The sequence below is a fragment of the Chaetodon auriga genome, chromosome 6 (assembly GCF_051107435.1).
Source record: "Chaetodon auriga isolate fChaAug3 chromosome 6, fChaAug3.hap1, whole genome shotgun sequence".
Lineage (NCBI taxonomy): Eukaryota > Metazoa > Chordata > Actinopteri > Chaetodontiformes > Chaetodontidae > Chaetodon > Chaetodon auriga.
This window is the reverse complement of record NC_135079.1, coordinates 21,434,556-21,454,113: the sequence shown is the minus strand read 5'-3', so window position 1 is coordinate 21,454,113 and position 19,558 is coordinate 21,434,556. Positions and strand designations below refer to the sequence as shown.

General features: G+C 43.2%; 2 protein-coding genes across 2 annotated transcripts; one reads left to right on the top strand and one right to left on the bottom strand.

Annotated features, from left to right (window-relative positions):
* Nucleotides 1–449: 449 nt before the first annotated feature.
* ldhd (lactate dehydrogenase D) lies at nt 450–13,038 on the bottom strand. Its single transcript, XM_076732109.1, has 11 exons — nt 12,876–13,038; nt 10,859–10,971; nt 9,349–9,490; nt 8,757–8,898; nt 8,279–8,438; nt 8,001–8,200; nt 5,747–5,875; nt 5,437–5,564; nt 4,907–4,997; nt 4,483–4,594; nt 450–1,894 (listed from the first exon to the last, which is right to left on the bottom strand). The coding sequence occupies exons 1-11, from the start codon at nt 12,966–12,968 to the stop codon at nt 1,714–1,716; spliced, it is 1,491 nt and encodes a 496-aa protein (XP_076588224.1). The 5' UTR covers nt 12,969–13,038; the 3' UTR covers nt 450–1,713.
* An 862-nt stretch (nt 13,039–13,900) lies between these two features.
* Nucleotides 13,901–18,909, top strand: fam169b (family with sequence similarity 169 member B). Its single transcript, XM_076733404.1, has 9 exons — nt 13,901–14,111; nt 14,468–14,609; nt 14,908–15,010; nt 15,090–15,175; nt 15,556–15,718; nt 16,003–16,185; nt 16,560–16,685; nt 16,865–16,935; nt 18,421–18,909. The coding sequence occupies exons 2-9, from the start codon at nt 14,484–14,486 to the stop codon at nt 18,748–18,750; spliced, it is 1,188 nt and encodes a 395-aa protein (XP_076589519.1). The 5' UTR covers nt 13,901–14,111; nt 14,468–14,483; the 3' UTR covers nt 18,751–18,909.
* The last annotated feature ends 649 nt before the right edge of the window (nt 18,910–19,558 follow it).

Here is a 19,558-nt window from a genome sequence, read left to right as displayed (position 1 = left end):
GAATCCTGGAATTAATAAAAGTGGGTACAGCTGTAACATTTCTGCCAGTCTTTTGAAGTAATGAGTAAAGAGAGCTTTTATGTTTTATGTCACAAAGAGGACACAAGAACAACCTTGGATTTTAGAAATACTGAGGTCATGGCTCCAAATCGCCCAGCAGAATAGCATCAAACCTAGAAATTTGGTGACACTCTCTAATACACCTCCCAAATTTGATCTCCTTACATTGCAAATTCACAGGAGTACAAACGAAGACATTAACTTAGTGTCCTCAATAGAAGCAGCAGCCCTGAGTTCAAAAACATGTACATAATTTATTATGTCCTGTAATGTAATTCTAACTATAAAAAAAAAGAAAAAGGAAAAAAAAACTCTTTGCATGGTTAAACACAGGTGATGGAAGCTGCTCCGTTGATGGCTGAAAGCTGTGATCATATTACAGGCCGACTGAGGAGGAAATGAGCATTTTATTTTCTCTATTGTCTAATTTCACGTGATTAAGATGCTGCACATTCTCCCCACAGTGGGTCCCCAGCAAGCTGAGGGTATGCACTGCTGACACTCTGTGGTGGAGCAGAGTATGACTTCTCTATTGTCACAGGAGGACTGAATCAACGTCAAGTTGGGCGTCCCTGTTGCGTCCATGTCAGTGAGACCACAATGCGAAAGCAAACTTATTTGAGTGTCCCCATCAGAAAGAGCCCTGAAGTACAGTTTGTCTTTGCAATGATGTCTCACGATCATCCTGTAATATTCTTTATTTTTCTAAGTGTTTCAGTGATAGAAGGAGGTAGTGAACTCCACATGCTGTCGTGCAGCTGACCTCTGCCCAGCTGCTACACTCCGTTAAGGTCTGTGAGAACTGGAGGTACAACCAAAGTGTTTGGCATCCGGTTACATCTTTAACACATCTGATGTTGTGCAAGTTGTCATGCAGATTGTGTCACATGTATGTCACATAGTTATATAACAGTATGTCATGGCTGCGCGGTGGGAATCAAGCAGTTTTATCCATCTGTGATCGCTAGAATGTTCCACACAATGTTACATTTATACACCAAGGCAGCGACTACGATTATCTTTTACTTTCCATTAACCTATCAGCTGTTATAAAAAGTCTTCCCATTGCTTTTTTATCTGCCCAAACCCCCAAATATTCAATTTACAATCACATAAAAGGGGAAAAGCAGCAAATAAGCCAAAGACTTACATATTTCCTTAATAATCAACATATTCAGAAGTACAGTGAAGAGATAAAAACAGATTCAGATCCAAAACAATATTACATTTTCAGAACAAAACTTTTCATCAAAAAGTGCATAATCAGTCCTGATTTGGCTACTGATTGGAACAGGAAAAAGTTCTGCACTCTGCTAGTAGGTCAGTCAGGCGAAGCCGCCCTCATTGAATCTCAGGTATCTGCGTACGATGTTTGCATCAAACATCTGACACAGTGATGAGGCCAGCAACGGGCTGCCTCTACAATCCAATCAAAATTAAACATTCTTGATTTTCTTCCTATTGATATCCTATTAGTTTCCACTTCTGAGTGGTCCCTGCCTGTCGTGTCTCACCCAGAAGTCCTGTTCTGACAGGAAACACTTCTAAGTGCAATATGCTCTAAAAAGCTGTTTGACATCAGTCTCTGAACAGCGAGCGGATCATGATGGGATTCACTGTGTTGACTGACTTTCCCTCACACTGAAATACTGTTTATAGTTCTCTCGGCTGCAGAATTTTCCCAGGGTTCATCAGGTTCTTTGGGTCGAGGGCATCCTTGAGATCCTGCATGACCTGGATAGCCATGCGTCCCATCTCCTCACACAGCAGCACTCTCTTCCCTAAGCCCACTCCGTGCTCCCCTGTACATGTACCGTCCATGGCCAGGGCTCGCCTGCAGGGAACATAATCCACAGGATGTTACTGCAAAAAATGTAACTGATGTTGCAGTATTGTTTAGAAAACTACCCAAAAATAACTCAAACCAAAGCTACTAATATTTACAATATCTACAGTGATCTGTAACTTGACTGTAATAGTGCTCGCTCATGTGTTTTGGGGGAGGGGGATCTGAGGGAGGCCGGATGAGGGGATGGGATTCTTCGGCTGTGTACTTTTAAAATCGGGCTTTCTCTTGCTGGTTTCTCCAACGCCACCAACCCCAGCTTGACCGACACTCATGCCTAATTTGCATAATTTCTGAACTAAAATCTAAATGCATATATTTTCACATTACATCTTAATGGAACGACCTCCATTCTAATACCTGAACAGAACCACTTCAAACCTGTTCAGTCAGACAATTTGCTGCTATACATATGACACACTCATACACACACACACACACACACACACACACACACACACACAGAAATAGATGTGCAGGCTGAGTATACCGTTATGCTGGAATGGTACCATAACAGGACCATAATGGCCCCTCTTGAGGACCTTATGATCCACTGTAAAGTGCAATGTACAGCCGCTCCGGATGGTTAAAAGGTACATTTTTGGACCAATTCAGCCTGAGCTAAAGGTGCAGTCACTGAAGTCAGTAAATGCCTCTGTCCTTTTTTGAAGTAACTCTTAAAAGTCAGCTAGCACACTAACACAGAGGGCTCTACATGATGAACATAAGGGATCACACAGTGCAGTGTCTTTTCGTATCATCTACTGTGACATGGTGTATTTTGGTTAGAGGTTGTTAGAGGTACTAGCTCATTCAACATTGGATTGGTGGTTTGAGCCCCAACTTCCCCTGGGCCACATGTCCAAGTGTCCTTGAGAGAGACACCAAACCTTAAATTGTCCAGGATGGCAGCTCCTCTGAGCGAATAGAAAATCGCTGCTTTACAACTCACTGTTGAACCTGGATGGTTTGTCAGTGTGGGAGAGGAACAGGGGATTTGTGCAATGTGCCACCTAAAGAATTTCGAAAATATCCTTTGTAATGTTCTTTTTATGGGGAAAATGCAATTTTCCTTTTCGGTTTTGTGCATATTTTTACCAAAAGACATGTACGGTGATTACTGTAGCTTTAATATTTGATATTACAGCAGTGTCTTGTAATCCCATGTAGAAAGGGTCAAATGCTCAGAATGACACAAACACAAAAACTCACTACATGTGCAGACCAAAGCCCGCTCACAATTTAGTCACGTGGAACACATTAATGTATTTCTGAAGGAACAAATGATGTGGGGAGAATACTTGACTTGCAACAGGAGCATCCTAATGCAGGTCAATACAGATCCATGACATGACTCTAAAGTTTTCCACAGTGGAGAAACTGTATAATCATCACTTCCCTGTCTCCCTCTGTGCTGGCCTAAGTGTACCGTTGCACTAATGAGACACAAACGTCCACAAAATGAAACTGTTCCTCATTAGTAGACAGCTAAAATAAACTATTTAATCATTAGCTAACATATCCATCTCTAAGTTTAAGATAGACCACTCACACACCTGGATGAATATATCTGCACTTGCCAGTTGTTGGGCTGATGATGACTGGCAATAAAATCTTATTATGTCATCCGACCCACTGCAGAGGTCCACAAAATACATTCCACCTCTTCTTATACAAAACATCCATATATTATGCTTCCACTGTACAGGACCAATCTTCCTAAATCATCACACATACAGTATCATTTATATATTATACACACATGGGAAGCTGTGTAACAACTAAGAACTAGAATCCAAAAGATTTCTTTGTTCTTCAGCAGAATGCTGCTGATTCAAGTCAAGCAGACAATCTCCATAAGACATAAAAACATTTGTTATTTACCCAAGTATCATGTATGATAAATACATGTTTGGCGTTTATAACAAAGCAAACTGCTCGAAAACTGCAAGTTATGATGATTTTAATTGTGGACAGACGTCCTGCCTTGATAGACTTTTATGCATTAGGAGGTGCGGCTTCCAATATCAATTTCCACTGTTTCTTAAGAATTCTGGGAATTGGTGTTGGATGCATGGACTCTCCTCAGCCCGAGACATGACTTAAAAACAAATGATAGACCACAACTGCCACGTAGCATGGCATCGATTCAGCTCACACACAAACAACAACACAAACCCTCACCTCACTCAGCTCTGGCCACGTCCACACTGAAGTGTTTTCATCTTAAAATGAAAATGATCTCCATCCACACAAGAGCTTTAGCAGCACTTCAGACTGTCTCACACACACACACACACACACACACACACACACACACACACACTGCAAAGCTGCGTCACAGCGATGATTCTGCAATTATCGCACAGACCACTTCGGACTTTCACCAAATGTTTCCTGCAAGGTCGAATTCTAGGTCAGTGTTAACCACTAAGACTGAACCGTAAATGTGTCAAGTAAGGACGACCATATTCTTGAAGTGGATCTCCATTTAATTGCAGCTGTTCACAAAGGTTGAGCGTTAGTTCATAAAGTGTCAGAGGACAGGAGTGCTGAGACCTTCAGAGACACTTTACCTGGCCAGTCTCTCAGTGAACAGGTGGACCCTGTGCAGCTCCTCTGGGTCACTGGAGTCAAACACCATCAGACAGTGGAAGTTACCATCGCCCACATGACCCGCTATGGGACCTGAGGGGACAGCAGAAAGCGTTCACACTCATTTGACTGGAAAACTTTACTTCATTACTCTTTTTAATGTCACACAGAGTGCAGTTTAATACCTGTTTCATAGTCACGTGGGGTGTCCTGCAGGGCTGTTTTTATTTTCCCCACTTAGTGCAAACACTCTAATTGTAATAATTATGATGCATTCACTGGATCCCTATAATGCACAGAGAAGCTAAATACTCGCAGTGAATGGCATCAAGCATTATGAACATCATTAACACTGAGTCTACTTCACACAAGCACCATTAACACCGTTCTCTTCGGTGTACTCACCTGTAAGCCCGTTCTCAATCAGGTCCTCCTTTGTCTCCACTACTATTTGAGGCAGTCGAGACAGAGGGACACACACATCTGTAGCGTAGGCCTGTGAGACAAACACACACACACAGAGAAGATAAGGTCACAGTATTGGAATTGCATCAAATGTTTGTCTTTTACAATCACTAGGATTTAAAACTTTAATTAAGTGAGACATAAAACTTCCTCTCAATGGTTATGGTGCTGCTGTATCAGACAAAGCCTTTCAACCACAGCAGTAATTAACCAGCCTGTTGTTCACCGTTATGAGGCGACACATTTAAGCAGTGTAAGCCTCTACATTGAGCTCTAATGGTAGAGTTTTCCACACAGCAGAGTGATAAAGTGATGATAATATGATGCTGCCAGCTGAACTGATTCCTCTTACACTGTAGCCTTTCATCAATCTGTGGTGTAGAGTAACACAGAGGCATTTTCATGTAGCTATGAGGCAAAAAGGTTTTCAGTTTTTCAGGTTTTCAGGTGCTTCTGGTCACTTTCTTTACCTTGCAGCCAGGTCTGAGCGCCTGTGCAGCGTACCAGGCGTCATGGCGCGCTTTCCACAGCCGCTCCCTTGTCTCTGCATCTCGAGCCCACTGAAAATCTGAGCCGCCATTACTCTGAGTGATGCCCTCTGTAGAAATACACACACACCAAAATCTGTTTTTGTTGAAGCATATGATTTTCATACATGGTGGATTTTCCTGTAACTTGCAACTTTCATTGGAACGGGTCCATTTTGGAGCACAGTAACCAGTTGTCATAACAATCCATCCATAATTTTCAGCTGTGAGAAATCGTTGTGCACTCACACACCGGTTGTGTTGACCTGTTCCTCAAGGCTTCGCTCAGAGCCGTGGAACTCCAGGAACAGAGTCGGGGTCACGGGGTAGGACAGAAAGCTGAACCTGTTGCACGCATCAATCATCACATCATCCAGAAACTCTGGAAAACACACACACACACACACACACACACACACACACACACACACAGTCAGATCACAGAGAACAGAGAGACAGATGTCCGTCTGTGTGATGCAGATAATGGTAGAAAAATAGGTCATTCTTCTGATTTCGACTTAATGATCAAATACATATTTCCAGCTGCCAAAAAAAGTGATATTGATTCTATTTTTACAGCTAATTTTCTGATACATCCCTCCCTCCTGTATTCTATTATCCTCCGACAGCAGGCACCCATTTTCTCTAAGGGATCAATAAAGTTTCATTTCTTCCTTGTTGTGTTTTTTAAACCCAGTACTCTCAAACCTCATTGATCTTTCCTCCATCTCTCAGCGGCTGTTTTATCTTTCATTAAACCTCATGACGTTAGCTTCTGGCCACATGATTACATTAACATGGCACACACACATTTAGATCCCCTCCAGTTTCGGGCTTTATATGTGGGCCAGAGTAGCCTGAGTAGCCCAGAGCTATCGCTACAGTTCATTCGATTTTAATTGCGTCTTCAGTCTCGGCCCCATACTGTGAGGAAAGAGGCAGACTATCAAAGACATGATCTGAAGAGATGTTGTCCTCTTTAAGCGCTTAAAAGTTTGACTTCATTATTAAAATTCTCTTTGTGCATCTCAGATGGAGAAAACTTTGTCCAAGTCAGCAGACAGCGGACTGGGAGTTTTCAGTTTCTGAGGCTTTCAAGGTAAATTTTAACAACATCATTTCTGACGTGTGCCAATCTTAAATACGCTTAAGGAGGAAGCTGTCAAATCAGATCTCATCAATGACCGATCACTTATTTACGGAGTGGGATAAATATTCTGCCCAAGTTTTCAAAGATGACACCGGACGTCAGTCAGAGCAAATTAATTGCACCAGACATCTTGAGCCTTGTTTAGACTGGAGTCAGATGTGGCCAATGAGGAAGCATTCCTCTTGGCGTGACGATTGATTATTTAAGCCTCATTACTCCTAACCTGAGCAGAACACTTTAGTCATGCATGACGTGCTGAGCTGTGATCGCATGCATCTCACTGCACTCACCCAGCAGGGGATAACTGATCTGGCCATGTTACTGTATGGACGTGGGGCTAATTCATGGATGAATTCGCCTCATTGAAGTTGTGTCATGTCTGCGAGCTGATTGGCTCAACATGGGTGACATTTTTAAAAGCTACGTCCAGCTCCTATATATTGTCTCTAACATCCGAAAAATGCAGGCACACAGTTCACTTAACCCCCAATACAGTCTACGGTGCAACACCAGTCCAGTTACTGGTGCTAATAAGCGAGTTTTACAGCTCACAGTAATCATCAGACATAAATAAGACGTCTTCACACTTTCATCTTGATGAGACTGCTAAGAACAGCACTGTATATCTGACATTACTCAGACATATTAGCCAGACATTATTCATTTGAAACTTATTTTTGGAAAATCAACCCAAAATGCAAATAAAAGGAGGTTTGTTTAATGATGTGAATAACAGGAGTTGAGCAGATCGAGATAAACAGATGGTGGGGTAATTCTCCAGTCAGGTGCCGTTAAACATTACAGCAGAAGGCAGCGTAACGAAATGATGTCGTTAAAGTGCTCCACACAGATCTGATGTGTCCGTCTCTTCAGTAGACGCTCGAGCGCCCGAAAGTCACAAGCTTCATGTGCGTCATTTCCATTTTGTAATATTCTCTTTTTATGGATATGCCAACTTTTCCTCCTCAGTCCTGTGGTATGATCCTTTTTATGTGCTATTTGTCACAGTATTGCTTTAGTGTTAATCACGGGACAGTGTCATGAACCATGATCCAGCGTGGCCTAAAACAGGCCCACAAGCTTGCAGTCAAGGCACTTAACTACTTGTAAACACAGTGTAGTGCAGACACTGGAACAGACCCTCAGTTTTTTCTGATCTGATTCGTGATGCTGCTGTTTCACATTCAAAGTTTGACACAGGCAAACCACTCAAGTCCTTCATCATGAAGCAGCTACAAATGGTGCAGTGTCATTTGTCAGCAAGGTTAGCAACCGACAGCTAACACTCAATGAAATATACTGAAATATACTGCAGTGCAGTTATCTATTGTATGGATGGAAGGCACTGTCTCCTCACCGATGCGAGCGATGGGCACTCCGGCCTGTAGGATCTGCACTGTGCTGTCCACAGCAGCCTGGACTGAGGGAAAAGAGCAGACGGCCGAAACCATGGCCTCTGGGATGCCGTACAGGCGCAACGTAGTCTTGGTGATGACCCCCAGGGTGCCCTCTGACCCCACAAACAGGTTTGTCAGGTTGTAGCCTGCTGACGTCTTCCTAAAGACAGAAATGACAGCTCAGAGCATTTAAGCTACAAGAGGGAGTGGTTTGTGTGTGCACATGGCTAAAGTGTACCTGGGACGTCGGCCCTTCCCAGCCGTGTGTATGACGGTCCCATCAGCCAGCACCACCTCCAGGTTTAAAACGTTTTCCCTCATAGTTCCATAGCGCACTGCATTGGTACCTGACGCACTGGTGGCAGCCATGCCACACAGAGAGGCATCAGCGCCAGGATCTGAGAACATAAAAGCACATCACCAGTCATTTCTCCGAAATTGTTAAAAATGAAAAGAAATAAAGACAGAAGATGTAAATCTACTATAATCCTGTCACACCCACATGTGCGTGGTCTTCTGGCAGTGCTTGACCTAAAACTAAAAACTAAAAATATATCATTCACGATGTCTTTAGGTTTGTATCATTTAATCCTCACTTTGCTAAAAATCAGTTTGGAGAGTTTTGTGAAGATTTTTTATCCAATATCACCACCTGCTGGACATATGAGTTAAGATATAAAATGCTGCTATGACCAGTCCTTTCCTGTGTGACTGACCAACAGGAAACCACAGGCCGGTGTCTCGCAGGTAGGCGTTGAGGGCCTTCCGAGTCACACCAGGCTCCACCGTCACATCAAAGTCCTCCTGGTGGAGATCCAGAACCTGGTCCATCTTCCTCAGGCTGAAGCACACACCACCCTAAAGGGCAGAAGAAAGAAACGTGTAGACACACAGTGCATGCACCCACACATACAAAAAGAACCACAAATTTATTCTGTATTTTTAAAGCTTAGGGCATCTGTTTATATGGCATATATCACATTTCCCACTGTAAATTTCTAATTTTCAAAGAAAAGCTCTCCTGTACCCACTGTAGGTCAGTAACTGATGATGTGAAATAGGCAACTGTTTGCTAACAAGTCTGCCATATTAACTTGTTTCCATTGCTCCCAAGTGGCCGTAAAGCTGTTGCAGCAGCAGTTTTACAGGTTGACATTTTGTTTCACTCAGCAAAAGCATGATGATGCGGCTCGAGCCTCTGATGATTTCAGCTCATCTTACTTTTCAGCCAAAAGCACAAGTGCACATAACACTGTACAATATATTACTATTATTACTGCTCACGCATTCAGGGGCTTCTTCTCTCACCTTCACTGCGCCGACCCCTCCCTCCAGGCCAGTTCCAGTGCCAAAGGGGATGATGGGAAGCTGGTGGTTGTGGCAGACCTTCGCCAGGGCGCTGACCTCCTCCACACAACGAGGGAACAGCACCACATCTGGAGGACGACATCTGGACAGCAGCAATGCACCGCTTTCACTCACTGTTCTCAATATGTCTCCACTAAACAGCAGCTTTTGTTATTACCACTTGCAGGAAAAACAACTCTGTTACAGGCAGAGTAGAATGAGATGTGAGAAAAAATGATTAAATCAGGTCCACCTTAAAAAGCTTACACAGAATAAACCTTTCAGTTGTGCTGAATTGGCCAAGCTGTTTCTTAAAAGCTGCTTTTATCAGTGCTTTAAATAAACAATGGATGAAATGTGTAATGTGAAAGAGTTCACTTACAGACACAAGTTATCACCCAGCTCTACATTAGCACACCTGAGCCACTGTCAAGTCATGGGTTTGGTTTTCCAGCCCACAACTCAGTTCTCATAACCTCATTTCCAGCTGCAGCAGGCAGCTGCTTTCAGCAAAAAAGCTCTGATATAGCCACCGTACTGTACCTGCTCAGTGCCAACCAGCAGACACACAAGGTTAGCAATTAGCTGATGAACACAGTGGAGCAATGTGAAATATATCGCTGGAGTCTTAAACTGAGCTAAAAAGAGAGTGAATATTGGACTTCAGCTGCCAGTTTAGGATAACACATGACAAAAGTAACATGTTAAAACTGTAAACCAGCACAAAAACGACAATTACCACATAATGCAACATGTTCTGAACTGACACATTACAAACACTATTATACACGAACACTAATGTTACAAAGCAACATTTGCATTTTGGAATATAAAACAGCAACTTTACAAACTACTTAGACCAGCACGGCATCATGGGTAATAATGGGCCATCACTATAGCTCCAACTCAATATGCTCGAAGGACAAGATTACCCATTTCAAGGTGCACCAATGATATTAAATGGTATATACTTCCTGACTCCTAAGTGGGCGTGATCGTCTCTCCCCTGATTCTCATTGGGCATTTTCACACTAACACATTACTGATTGACTATTGCTTGTCTGCGCCAAAACAATACAACGTTGGACAGAGTACAAATGTAATGTTTGCGCCATATTTTCTGCTGGTTTTTATCTGCCAGTTCAACATGCTCGCTCCAGATCTCGCGAGAGTGTGTGTGAGACAGAGACAGATGTCAAAGTTCATTTTCTCGTGCTCTGTCCGTCTGAAAAATGCCATTTTAGTGTTCAGGAGATATGTAGCTTGTGAAAAATGGGTCTAGCATTTACTTGGCTGACTCTGGGGTGAATCGGTCATTATCTGTGCTGATGGTGCAGACGGCTGCAGAGATTGAAAAGGGAGTGTTTGCACTGCATGAGACGCATTGTTTTGAAAACACCATTACTATGCAACGTGATGAGTGCATGTGTGTGTGTGTGTATGTATGTGAGACAGGGTGAGAGACACTGACCTGTGTACAGACTCATCTCTGCCGTGTTGCTCTCTGACAGCTTCGCCCAATGAGACGCCATCCTCACCACATATAGACCTGAACGCAGAGAGGACACTGTCCAGAGCAGCACTCTGTGTACACACACAACACACACACACACACAGTGAAGGAGAGTGAGTCATCACAAGGGAGTGGGAGGAAAAGGTACACTTGGATTGAAGAGTGCACTTAAAAGTGGCCTTGGTCATGTTTGCTCTCTCATGTACAGAGATCAGTGTGTCAGACTCAATTCAATATTTCCCTGCTCATCAACAAAAGCACCAACAGGGCCAACAAACAAATTAAACACCACGAGAACTGGTTCTCACAGCTCAACATTACTGTCAGACTACTGACTTTGGTATGAATATGAAAATCAAGATCTCAAGATTTGCTATTACTAAAACCATAAAGAAACAAGACAAAGTCTACAGTCAGACTAGCAGCTAAATGGACAGCATTTATACAGCACTTCTGTGGTCTAAAGACCACTTGAGGCACTTTATGCCACAGTCACAGCCATCAGGAGCAGTTTGGGTTCAGTATTTTGAGCTAAAATGCTAACATTAGAATGCTAACATGCTGATGTTCAGCAGCTATAATGTTCACCAGGTTCAGCATTTTAGTTTAGCATGTTACAGGGTAAAAAGTTGTTAATGAGTACAAATCACAAAGTTATCCAGCTGAAGCTGATTAGCTTAAGTGATGATCCAATTATTCATTAGGGTTCATCAGCATAGCGCTAGTCCTACTAAAGAATAACATAATTCATATTTGACTTAGATGTTTGGTCTCACTCCACATTTAATTTAGCATGCTTCATTTTTACCTCAGACTGGTAGTTACAGAAGCTGTCAGTGGAGTGTGTGTGTGTGTGTGTGTGTGTGTGTGTGTGCAAAACATTTTCCATTGACATCACTGCTGCAAGTCATTGGCTCCTCATTCTAATTTTAATTCCTTGAATTTAACAAATAGCAGTGCATCAATTGCAAACTTATCATCACACACTAATAACTTTACCCTTTAAAACTGCAGTAAGCTGAATATGTTGTTGATTATCTGTCAGAAAACTATGGGAAAAACAATATCATGCTGGTTTTTGCAAAAAAATTCTGACAGTGAACAAGTCCGCAGCCTACAGATCAGACTCAGGACTAGTGGTTCAATTCTCACCTGCCAACTCAGGGGGCAAAATGACAAATCCTACTAGGGCAAAACGATGCCTCTGATTGGTGAGTACTCATTGCCTGCTTTGGTTGGGCTGGTTGGGTTTAGCCATGAGGAGTGATGATTGGTTAAGTTAAGAGTTAAGGGTAAGTATGAATATGAGGACTGTCTGAGCTTTGCTTCAGTCCCATTTTACAGAATTTTTTGCTGTCCTCTCTCCTCCACCTTTTTCTTTGTGGCATCCAGAACTCTGTCCCTGCAAAGCCTTTAAAGGGCCTTTTCTCGGAGGTTCTCAGACCTTCATATCTGACAAGTTTTAGTCTGTCTCCTTTTGTTCTGGCTGTTGCTGCTCCTGCTTCTCCATGATGCTCTGGACTACTGTCTCAATAGAGTCCTGATGCAGAGGTGTCGCCAGGGTCTGACAGGTGGAGGAGGGTGAAGGACTGTTCACAGGCATGATATCCGGCACACTGGTTGTCTCACTCCCCTCTGTCACAGGTGCTAATAACTTGCTGGGGTGCTTTTCATACAGTGCAGTATGTGGTGTTGTTCTAGGGTGTAGCATGCTGTCGGAGTCTCCACAGGGGGACTAAGCACGTCCCTCTGTGTTTGTACAGCAGGTTGTCAACAATAGTTGTTAAAGGGTTGTAATTTTGTTTGTCTTAACTAACACACTATCTGCAGTTACAGGGAGAAACGAGAGTGAGACACCAAACCTTGGACCAGGTGCTGCTGCGTTTGGATCTTACGTTTTGCTCAACACATGACCTCTCGTAACGCAGCATTGAAGTGCAAAGATAAAGCGGAACTATCTTAAATAAACACTTACTCTGGAGGCGTTTCCTGATTTAATCTTGCGACACTGCAGGAGGCAGCGCCGGTGAGACAGCAGCTGTCCGCTCCGTGTCACACCAAGCAGCATTGTTTACAATCTGCCTAACTGTTGCACCGAGTGCTAAACATGAACCAAAACCATGGGTACGACTTCCGGTAAAATATTTTCAGAATAAAACAAAATAACTAAAAAAAAAAAAAAAAAAGCACCCATAATTACATTTATTTTAGAATTGCATTTTACAGCCTGGCTAAAAGTTTTATTGCACTATATCGTGTTATTTGTTGAGATGGTTAATGATGTTGATGCAGCCAGATTGTGAAAATCTGGTACATGCATGTATTTCGAACATGTGAGCTTGTACTGCTGTTACTGTGTCAAGAAGTACTGGGTCTTTTCACACTGACTGAGGTATGTACTACTCATTTACAGTTCTGCAAATAAAGTTCTGACTGAGGCATGAGAAATATCGCACCAGTTCTCAGATCAGTGCTTTGGCTCAAAGTTTAGTGGTCGGATTGACTTTTAGGACTTGCTTGACTTTTACACGTGTTACACATGTTCAACTTAAATCTGAGTTCAAGATATGTATGTAGGCTACAAGTATGAATTAAAAGTCCCCAAGTCCCAATGACGCACACTGACTGAAGGTGATTGAGAGAGCTGAGATCCCGTGGGACTTCGAGTTCATCTCGTTACAGTGCATTGCCACATATAATGCAATTAAGATGAATTATGTTTGTTCCAATAATATGACATTAACTTTGTCATTATTAGATTTGGATATCTCTACATTCCACAGTTCACTTTTCAGCAAAGCGCCACTTTTATTATGAAATGCGTATCACGTGTTTCCGGCCGTGTCGTAGAGAACGCAATTTGAAGGACGAACTGGAGCAGTGCCCCTCACCTGTCAGAGGGTGGAGCTGCACGTCAAAGGAAAAGTTGGGAAGGTGGGCTCAAAGTGAAATTTACGGAAGTTTCAGGTGGAGCTGAGAGCTTCTCCTCCAACCGTCTGTGATGTCTTGAAGTCGTGAGGGAAGTGAAGTCCTCGTGACGCTGTACGAGGTGAAGTCCTCGTGAGTGTTTCGCTAACATGTCGCGTTTGTTAGCACTCTGAGTTAGCAGCTCACAGCTGTAGCAGCATCTTTATCAGTCACACTTAGCTTCAACAGAGCGTCAGAGCATTTTCCAGTGACAACGTTCACCACATTTCCTGAATCACACATAGTAAGTTTAATGTCAAGTGGTTTTCATTTCCATAACCCGAAACAGTTTTGAATTGAATCATCACCGTGTGCCTTAAAGTCAGCTCATGTTTGCTCGGCAACATTACTGAGCTAACATCTTATCAGAGATCAATCATCTACTTTGGGTGTTCGCGCATGAAAGGCAGCTTTAAACAACCAGAAGTTTGAACGCAGTCTGGCGGAAGGACATTTGCCCTCTACGAGCAAACTGGACATTGTACCGGCAGTGAGGGATGATCGTTTGTCTTTGACTGCTGGTGTCATTACGTCCTTAAAGTCAAGGGACGTGTTTGTTGCTGGTGTTCCTAAACGCTGTAAATGTGTAATGTGAAACAGCTGTTTCTGAGAGGCCATGTACCCTGTAGACCTTCCAGCTGTGGATGACACAGACCTGACATCAGCATCCGAGCATTACCTCTCCTCTCTGGAGTCCAGATCTCCTGTTAGTGAAGTGTTTGAGTCATCACATACGTCAAAGGTACCATAACACCTGGAACGTCTCCACTTTTTTCCCCACACTGTGCTTTATCTCCACAATAATCACCTCTTTATTACCTCTTAACTGAATTACTGTTAAAAATTGGGAGCATGGTGGAGGTAGGTTTGTAAAAATCTGTACAAAATCCTTGACACTGGTTTAGTTGGAGGTTAATATTTTTATTGCTGTTTTGTTTGAGAAAGACGAGTATGTTTTGGAGAAGAGTTGCAGTGTTTGTTGTTGTCTCAGGTCAGGGAGTGTAGATGAAGTGTTTGAAGATGTCTTCACGTCTGCTCAGGTAGCGATAACAGAAGACAACATAAGGCGGCTACAGCTGTTTGAAGATGACAAACCAGACTGCACGCTGCTGGCGCTTCACCCTCATGATGATCCGACACAAGGTCCGGAACTGAAATCACTGCTGCCCTTATCAAACACACACAGATGGCAAAGACCGATGCGTTCTACTCTACCTTTCAGTGGTGGCTGTATACCTGCACGAGCGATGGTGGTGTGTGGATGACGTCCTGCGAACGTCCAGCGAATCCAGAAGTGGCTTGATGTCGGTAAGTGTGCTTTTGCTCAGGTCTCAGGTCTGAACAGTGCGGACAGAAAGACAGTTATCTGTCTGTCTCATTGTAAATCATTTCTGTCCGGGGTGGAAGTTAACAGGTACTATACTGAAGAAGAAAAGGGTTGGAAAGGACAGAAGCTTAATGAATGTGGGCATTACCACAGCAACCATGACCATGTGCTAATCCACTCAGTCTAGTAAATGCTTACCTGTTAAGACTATGTACTTCCTTAATACTGATTAATTTTACACAACTAAATGATTAAAAAAATAAATCAAGCTCCTAAAAGCACAGTTCAGTTTATTTTTTCCAGTCACTGTGCTGTTTTCACCTGTGCAGACGAGCGTCCTGAGTCAGCATATTTTCTCCAGGTGCAGTCGATTATGGAGAGGGTGCTTGTGTTCCTGCTCAGTCAGGTGGTGGAGAGGTCCTCAGAGGAGGAGGTGTTGTTCTCCCTGCACCCCCGCACAGAGAGCTGCAAGCTGCTGTGGAGAGACAGCCAGGTGATCGGCTTCTACACCGTCAAACACAAAGGTAGGAAGATGAGAATGAGTGGGGGTGGGTGCTCATTTCTTGCAAATCCATAGCAAAACAAAACATCAGTGAATCTGGTTTCAGGGTCTGGTGCTTTTCTCTTTTCTCTGCTTTGTTGTAGAACAAACAGATTATAAATATTAGCAAAAACAGGGTTTATGTTCGTGACCTCTCTCAGGATCCTCTCTATGAAGCGGAAAGCTGTATTCTACACTGGACTGGGTTACTGACTGTGATGGATTGCATTCTTTAAAGCAGTAACTCGTCTTCTGCTTGTGTTCCAGGCAGCCTGTGTGACAGCTGGAGCAGTCACGGCTACCTGCTCCCCGTCCTGGACACAGTGCTGGTGAGGAAGAGCTGGAGGAGGAGAGGCTTTGGCCTTCAGATGCTGGAGGATTTCTGCTCCTCGTTCTCCTCCGAAAACTTTCTGGGAGTCAGTTCTCCATTATCACCCAGCATGGTGGCAGGTCAGCTAAGGTTCTCCTTTATCTTCCCTTAACCCCCCACCCATACACACACACACACACACACACACACACACACACACACACAAGGCCCATTTATTTGTTTATTTACATTCTCAACCACTTCCTTCCTTTTTCAATTTTTTCTTATCTGGAGGAGAATTTTGTCAGATGATTGGCCATATTTGGCAGAAGAATGCACATTTCCAGTCACTGGCTGTCGTATGGGAATAACTAACAGAATGAGCTGAAAATGTTCATACCTGCACGCACTCAGTGATGATGTATTTATGCGTCACAGCAGATTGAACACCTAAAATCAAGCGGTTTGTCCTGCTGTTGCATTTTAATCTCAATTCCCACACTTGTGTATTCAGTGTGCAGGAGGTTCCTGCAGCAGCACGAGGAACATCGGGAGCGTCTGTACGAGGTGGAGGCTCCAGGGGGCTGGACTCAACGAAGAAACATCTGGCTCAGCATCCAGCTGGGCCGCTACTCCTTCAGTACAGATCATGTGTTTGGCTTTTATGTGTTTTAGATGCTTGATAAAAATCCACCAATCATTTCACACACGCTGCAAAGCTAAAAAGTTTTCCCGGAAATTCAGTTGTTTTTCGAGCTTACCTACGTTTAAGTGTACCCCTCTCTTTTATGTAGCCTGATTTGATTCATGTCTTTCTAGATGTTGATGAGGAGAGTAGTCCAACATCAGAAGGAACACAGAGGAACGAAGGAGGCGACTCTTCTCACAAGGTGAGAATCTCAATTTTCCTCTGCTGACATTGAAAGAAAACCCTCCAAAGCTCTGATTACATCACCTGAATGAAGTCAAGGTGTTTCAATGTGATTGTAGAATAAATACACCTGGATGGTCAAACTTCTGGTTAGTCAGTAATGTGGCAAAACGTACACCAAGAAGACTCGAGAACATTCCGAGCAAGTCTATGTAATGGTGATTGCAAAGCAGCAGCCAGCGGGTGGATATAAAAAAAATGTCCAAGTCACTGAATGTCACTTCGAGTACAGTGAAATCGATTGAAGGCTGTGGGATATGACGATATATAATCGTGCAACGATAGAAAAACATCTGATGTTTGCATCACGCTTTTCATTGCGCAACCCAAACAAACATGGAGGAGAGTGAACGTGACACAGAACAGAGTAATTCTGAACAGGAGGATGAAATGAGGAGCTCGTACATAAAACAGGAGGCTACAGCCGTAAATTGATTGTCAAGAAATAGAAAAGTTGTGACACACTTGTCAGTCTGCCTCACAGGAAGTGTCAGATATATGCCAGTGAGGGAGGCCACCAACAGACCAATGACTGCTCTGTAGGAGTGACAAGTGTCGGTGACTGAGACGAGAGAAGCTATGCATGCAACTGCTGATGTCCGGGTGCTTCACCAGTGACAGCTCTACAGGAGAGTGGCAAGAAGAAAGACACTGTTTCAAAGAGTTTGCCAGAAGGTACATGGGAGACTCTGAAGACAGTTGGGTGAAGGCGTCATGGGCCGACACCACATTTGAACTTTGTGGCCATCAAATAAAATGTTTAGCATCAGCCAAACACAACAAATCCCCACAGTGAGGCACGGTGGTGGCAGCATCGCGCTGTGGGGAGGCTTCTTTCCAGCACGTCCTGGAAGGCTAGAGGAACAAAGGAATGCAGCAAGATTCAGGGAAATCCTGGCAGAAAACCTGGAGCAGTCAGCAGCATCTGTGACATGGGGGAATATTTGTTTTCCAACAAGACAATGACCCCAAACATAAAGCTGAAGCTGTGCAGGAATGGCTAAAGAGCAGCAATGTGAAGTGGCCGAGTCAGGTCGCAAACCAATTGAGAATTCATGCCTGGGCTTGAAAGGGCTGTTCACTCATGATATCCTTACAACCTGACCGCACTGGAGCAGTTTTACAAGGAGATTGAGGGCAATTCCAGTGTCCAGAGAGATGGAGACCTGTCCATGCACACTCGCGGCTGTAACTGCTGCAAAAGGTTCATCTAAAGTACTGACTTGAGAGGGATGATGTCAATATGAGCTAAATCTGACTCATAAAAGACCAACTAGTAGTAGTTGAAACATCATTGGTAGAATAAAATCATTAGAGCGTAATGTGAATAGTAACCAAAACATCTGTAACCACAGCTGTTCTGTTGTAATATCCATTGACATTAATGCTCAGTTTTTATTGAACTCAATACTTTCTTTCTTTTTTTTTTGTTTTTTTGTTTTAGATCCAGCCTTACAATTGTGGACTGGACCCGGCCTCGTGCAGCACCTGCAATGTGAACATTCCACTGTTAATAGGCTCTTCTAAAGAACAAATTAAACCTTGTGATCCAAGCCAAGGAGGAAGCTCCCCAAGCAGCAAGATCTCTGGAACAGGATGCAGCCCTGCAGCCCACGCCAGTGATCTGAACTCCGGACCTCCCACCAGACCACCACAGTCCCCAAACACAAAACAAGCTCTGATATCCAAAACCTCTCTATCTGCGGAGCCTTGCAGAGAGACGCCAGACGCAGAGGAAACGCAGAGGAGTGCCAAACGAGTCAGAAGGACATGAGTGTAATCACTGATGTAGACACAGGCATCGTGTGCTACACCAGCCCTCAGGAGGATCTGTTCATGGAGATGAAGTGGATGCTGTATCCACCTCAACTTGGATTCTGTATTTATGTTATGAAGTGTACAGACATTTTTGAGAGGGATATATGAATAAATGAATTCAACAAAACAACATAAGAAGTATCACTTAATTACTCTGTCTGGCCTCTTCTCAGTACTGGTCGCTTCATTGACATCTCCATCATTCTCATGTTATCTTTGGGCAAATCACACCTTCATCCCTTCACGGCATTGTTAAGGTTTGTGTTTTGAATCATTTGGTCCATGGTTGTCAATGTCACTGAGCATCTTAAAAGAATCGCTTGATATTTTGGAAAACATGTTTATTCTGTTTTGATTAATAACACTCTTGTGTCTGTATGGTAAATATGAATCAGCTGCCCGCTAACTTAGCTTAGAAGGAGAAAGAGGAGATCAAGGGAAACAGCTAGCATGGCCACTGATGAAAAGCATAAGACAACTGTGGCTGCAGCAAAGCACAATCCTCCTCATGACATGGACTTCAGTTTCTGGCAGGAAAAATAAATTATAGGAAAATTAGGAATGATATTTAAAAATACTCATGGCAAGTCAAAACTTTGAGATACTAAACTAAGACTAAAACAAATTGCACGTTTCTCATTCTTATTGGTCCTTGAAGTTTGATGACGTAATGCCCAGAATAGCATAGTTTTTACTTTGTCAAATTTTGTCTTCCCGTCTCAAAAACTTGACATTAAAAGTGACATTTTTGATTTCCTATGTTT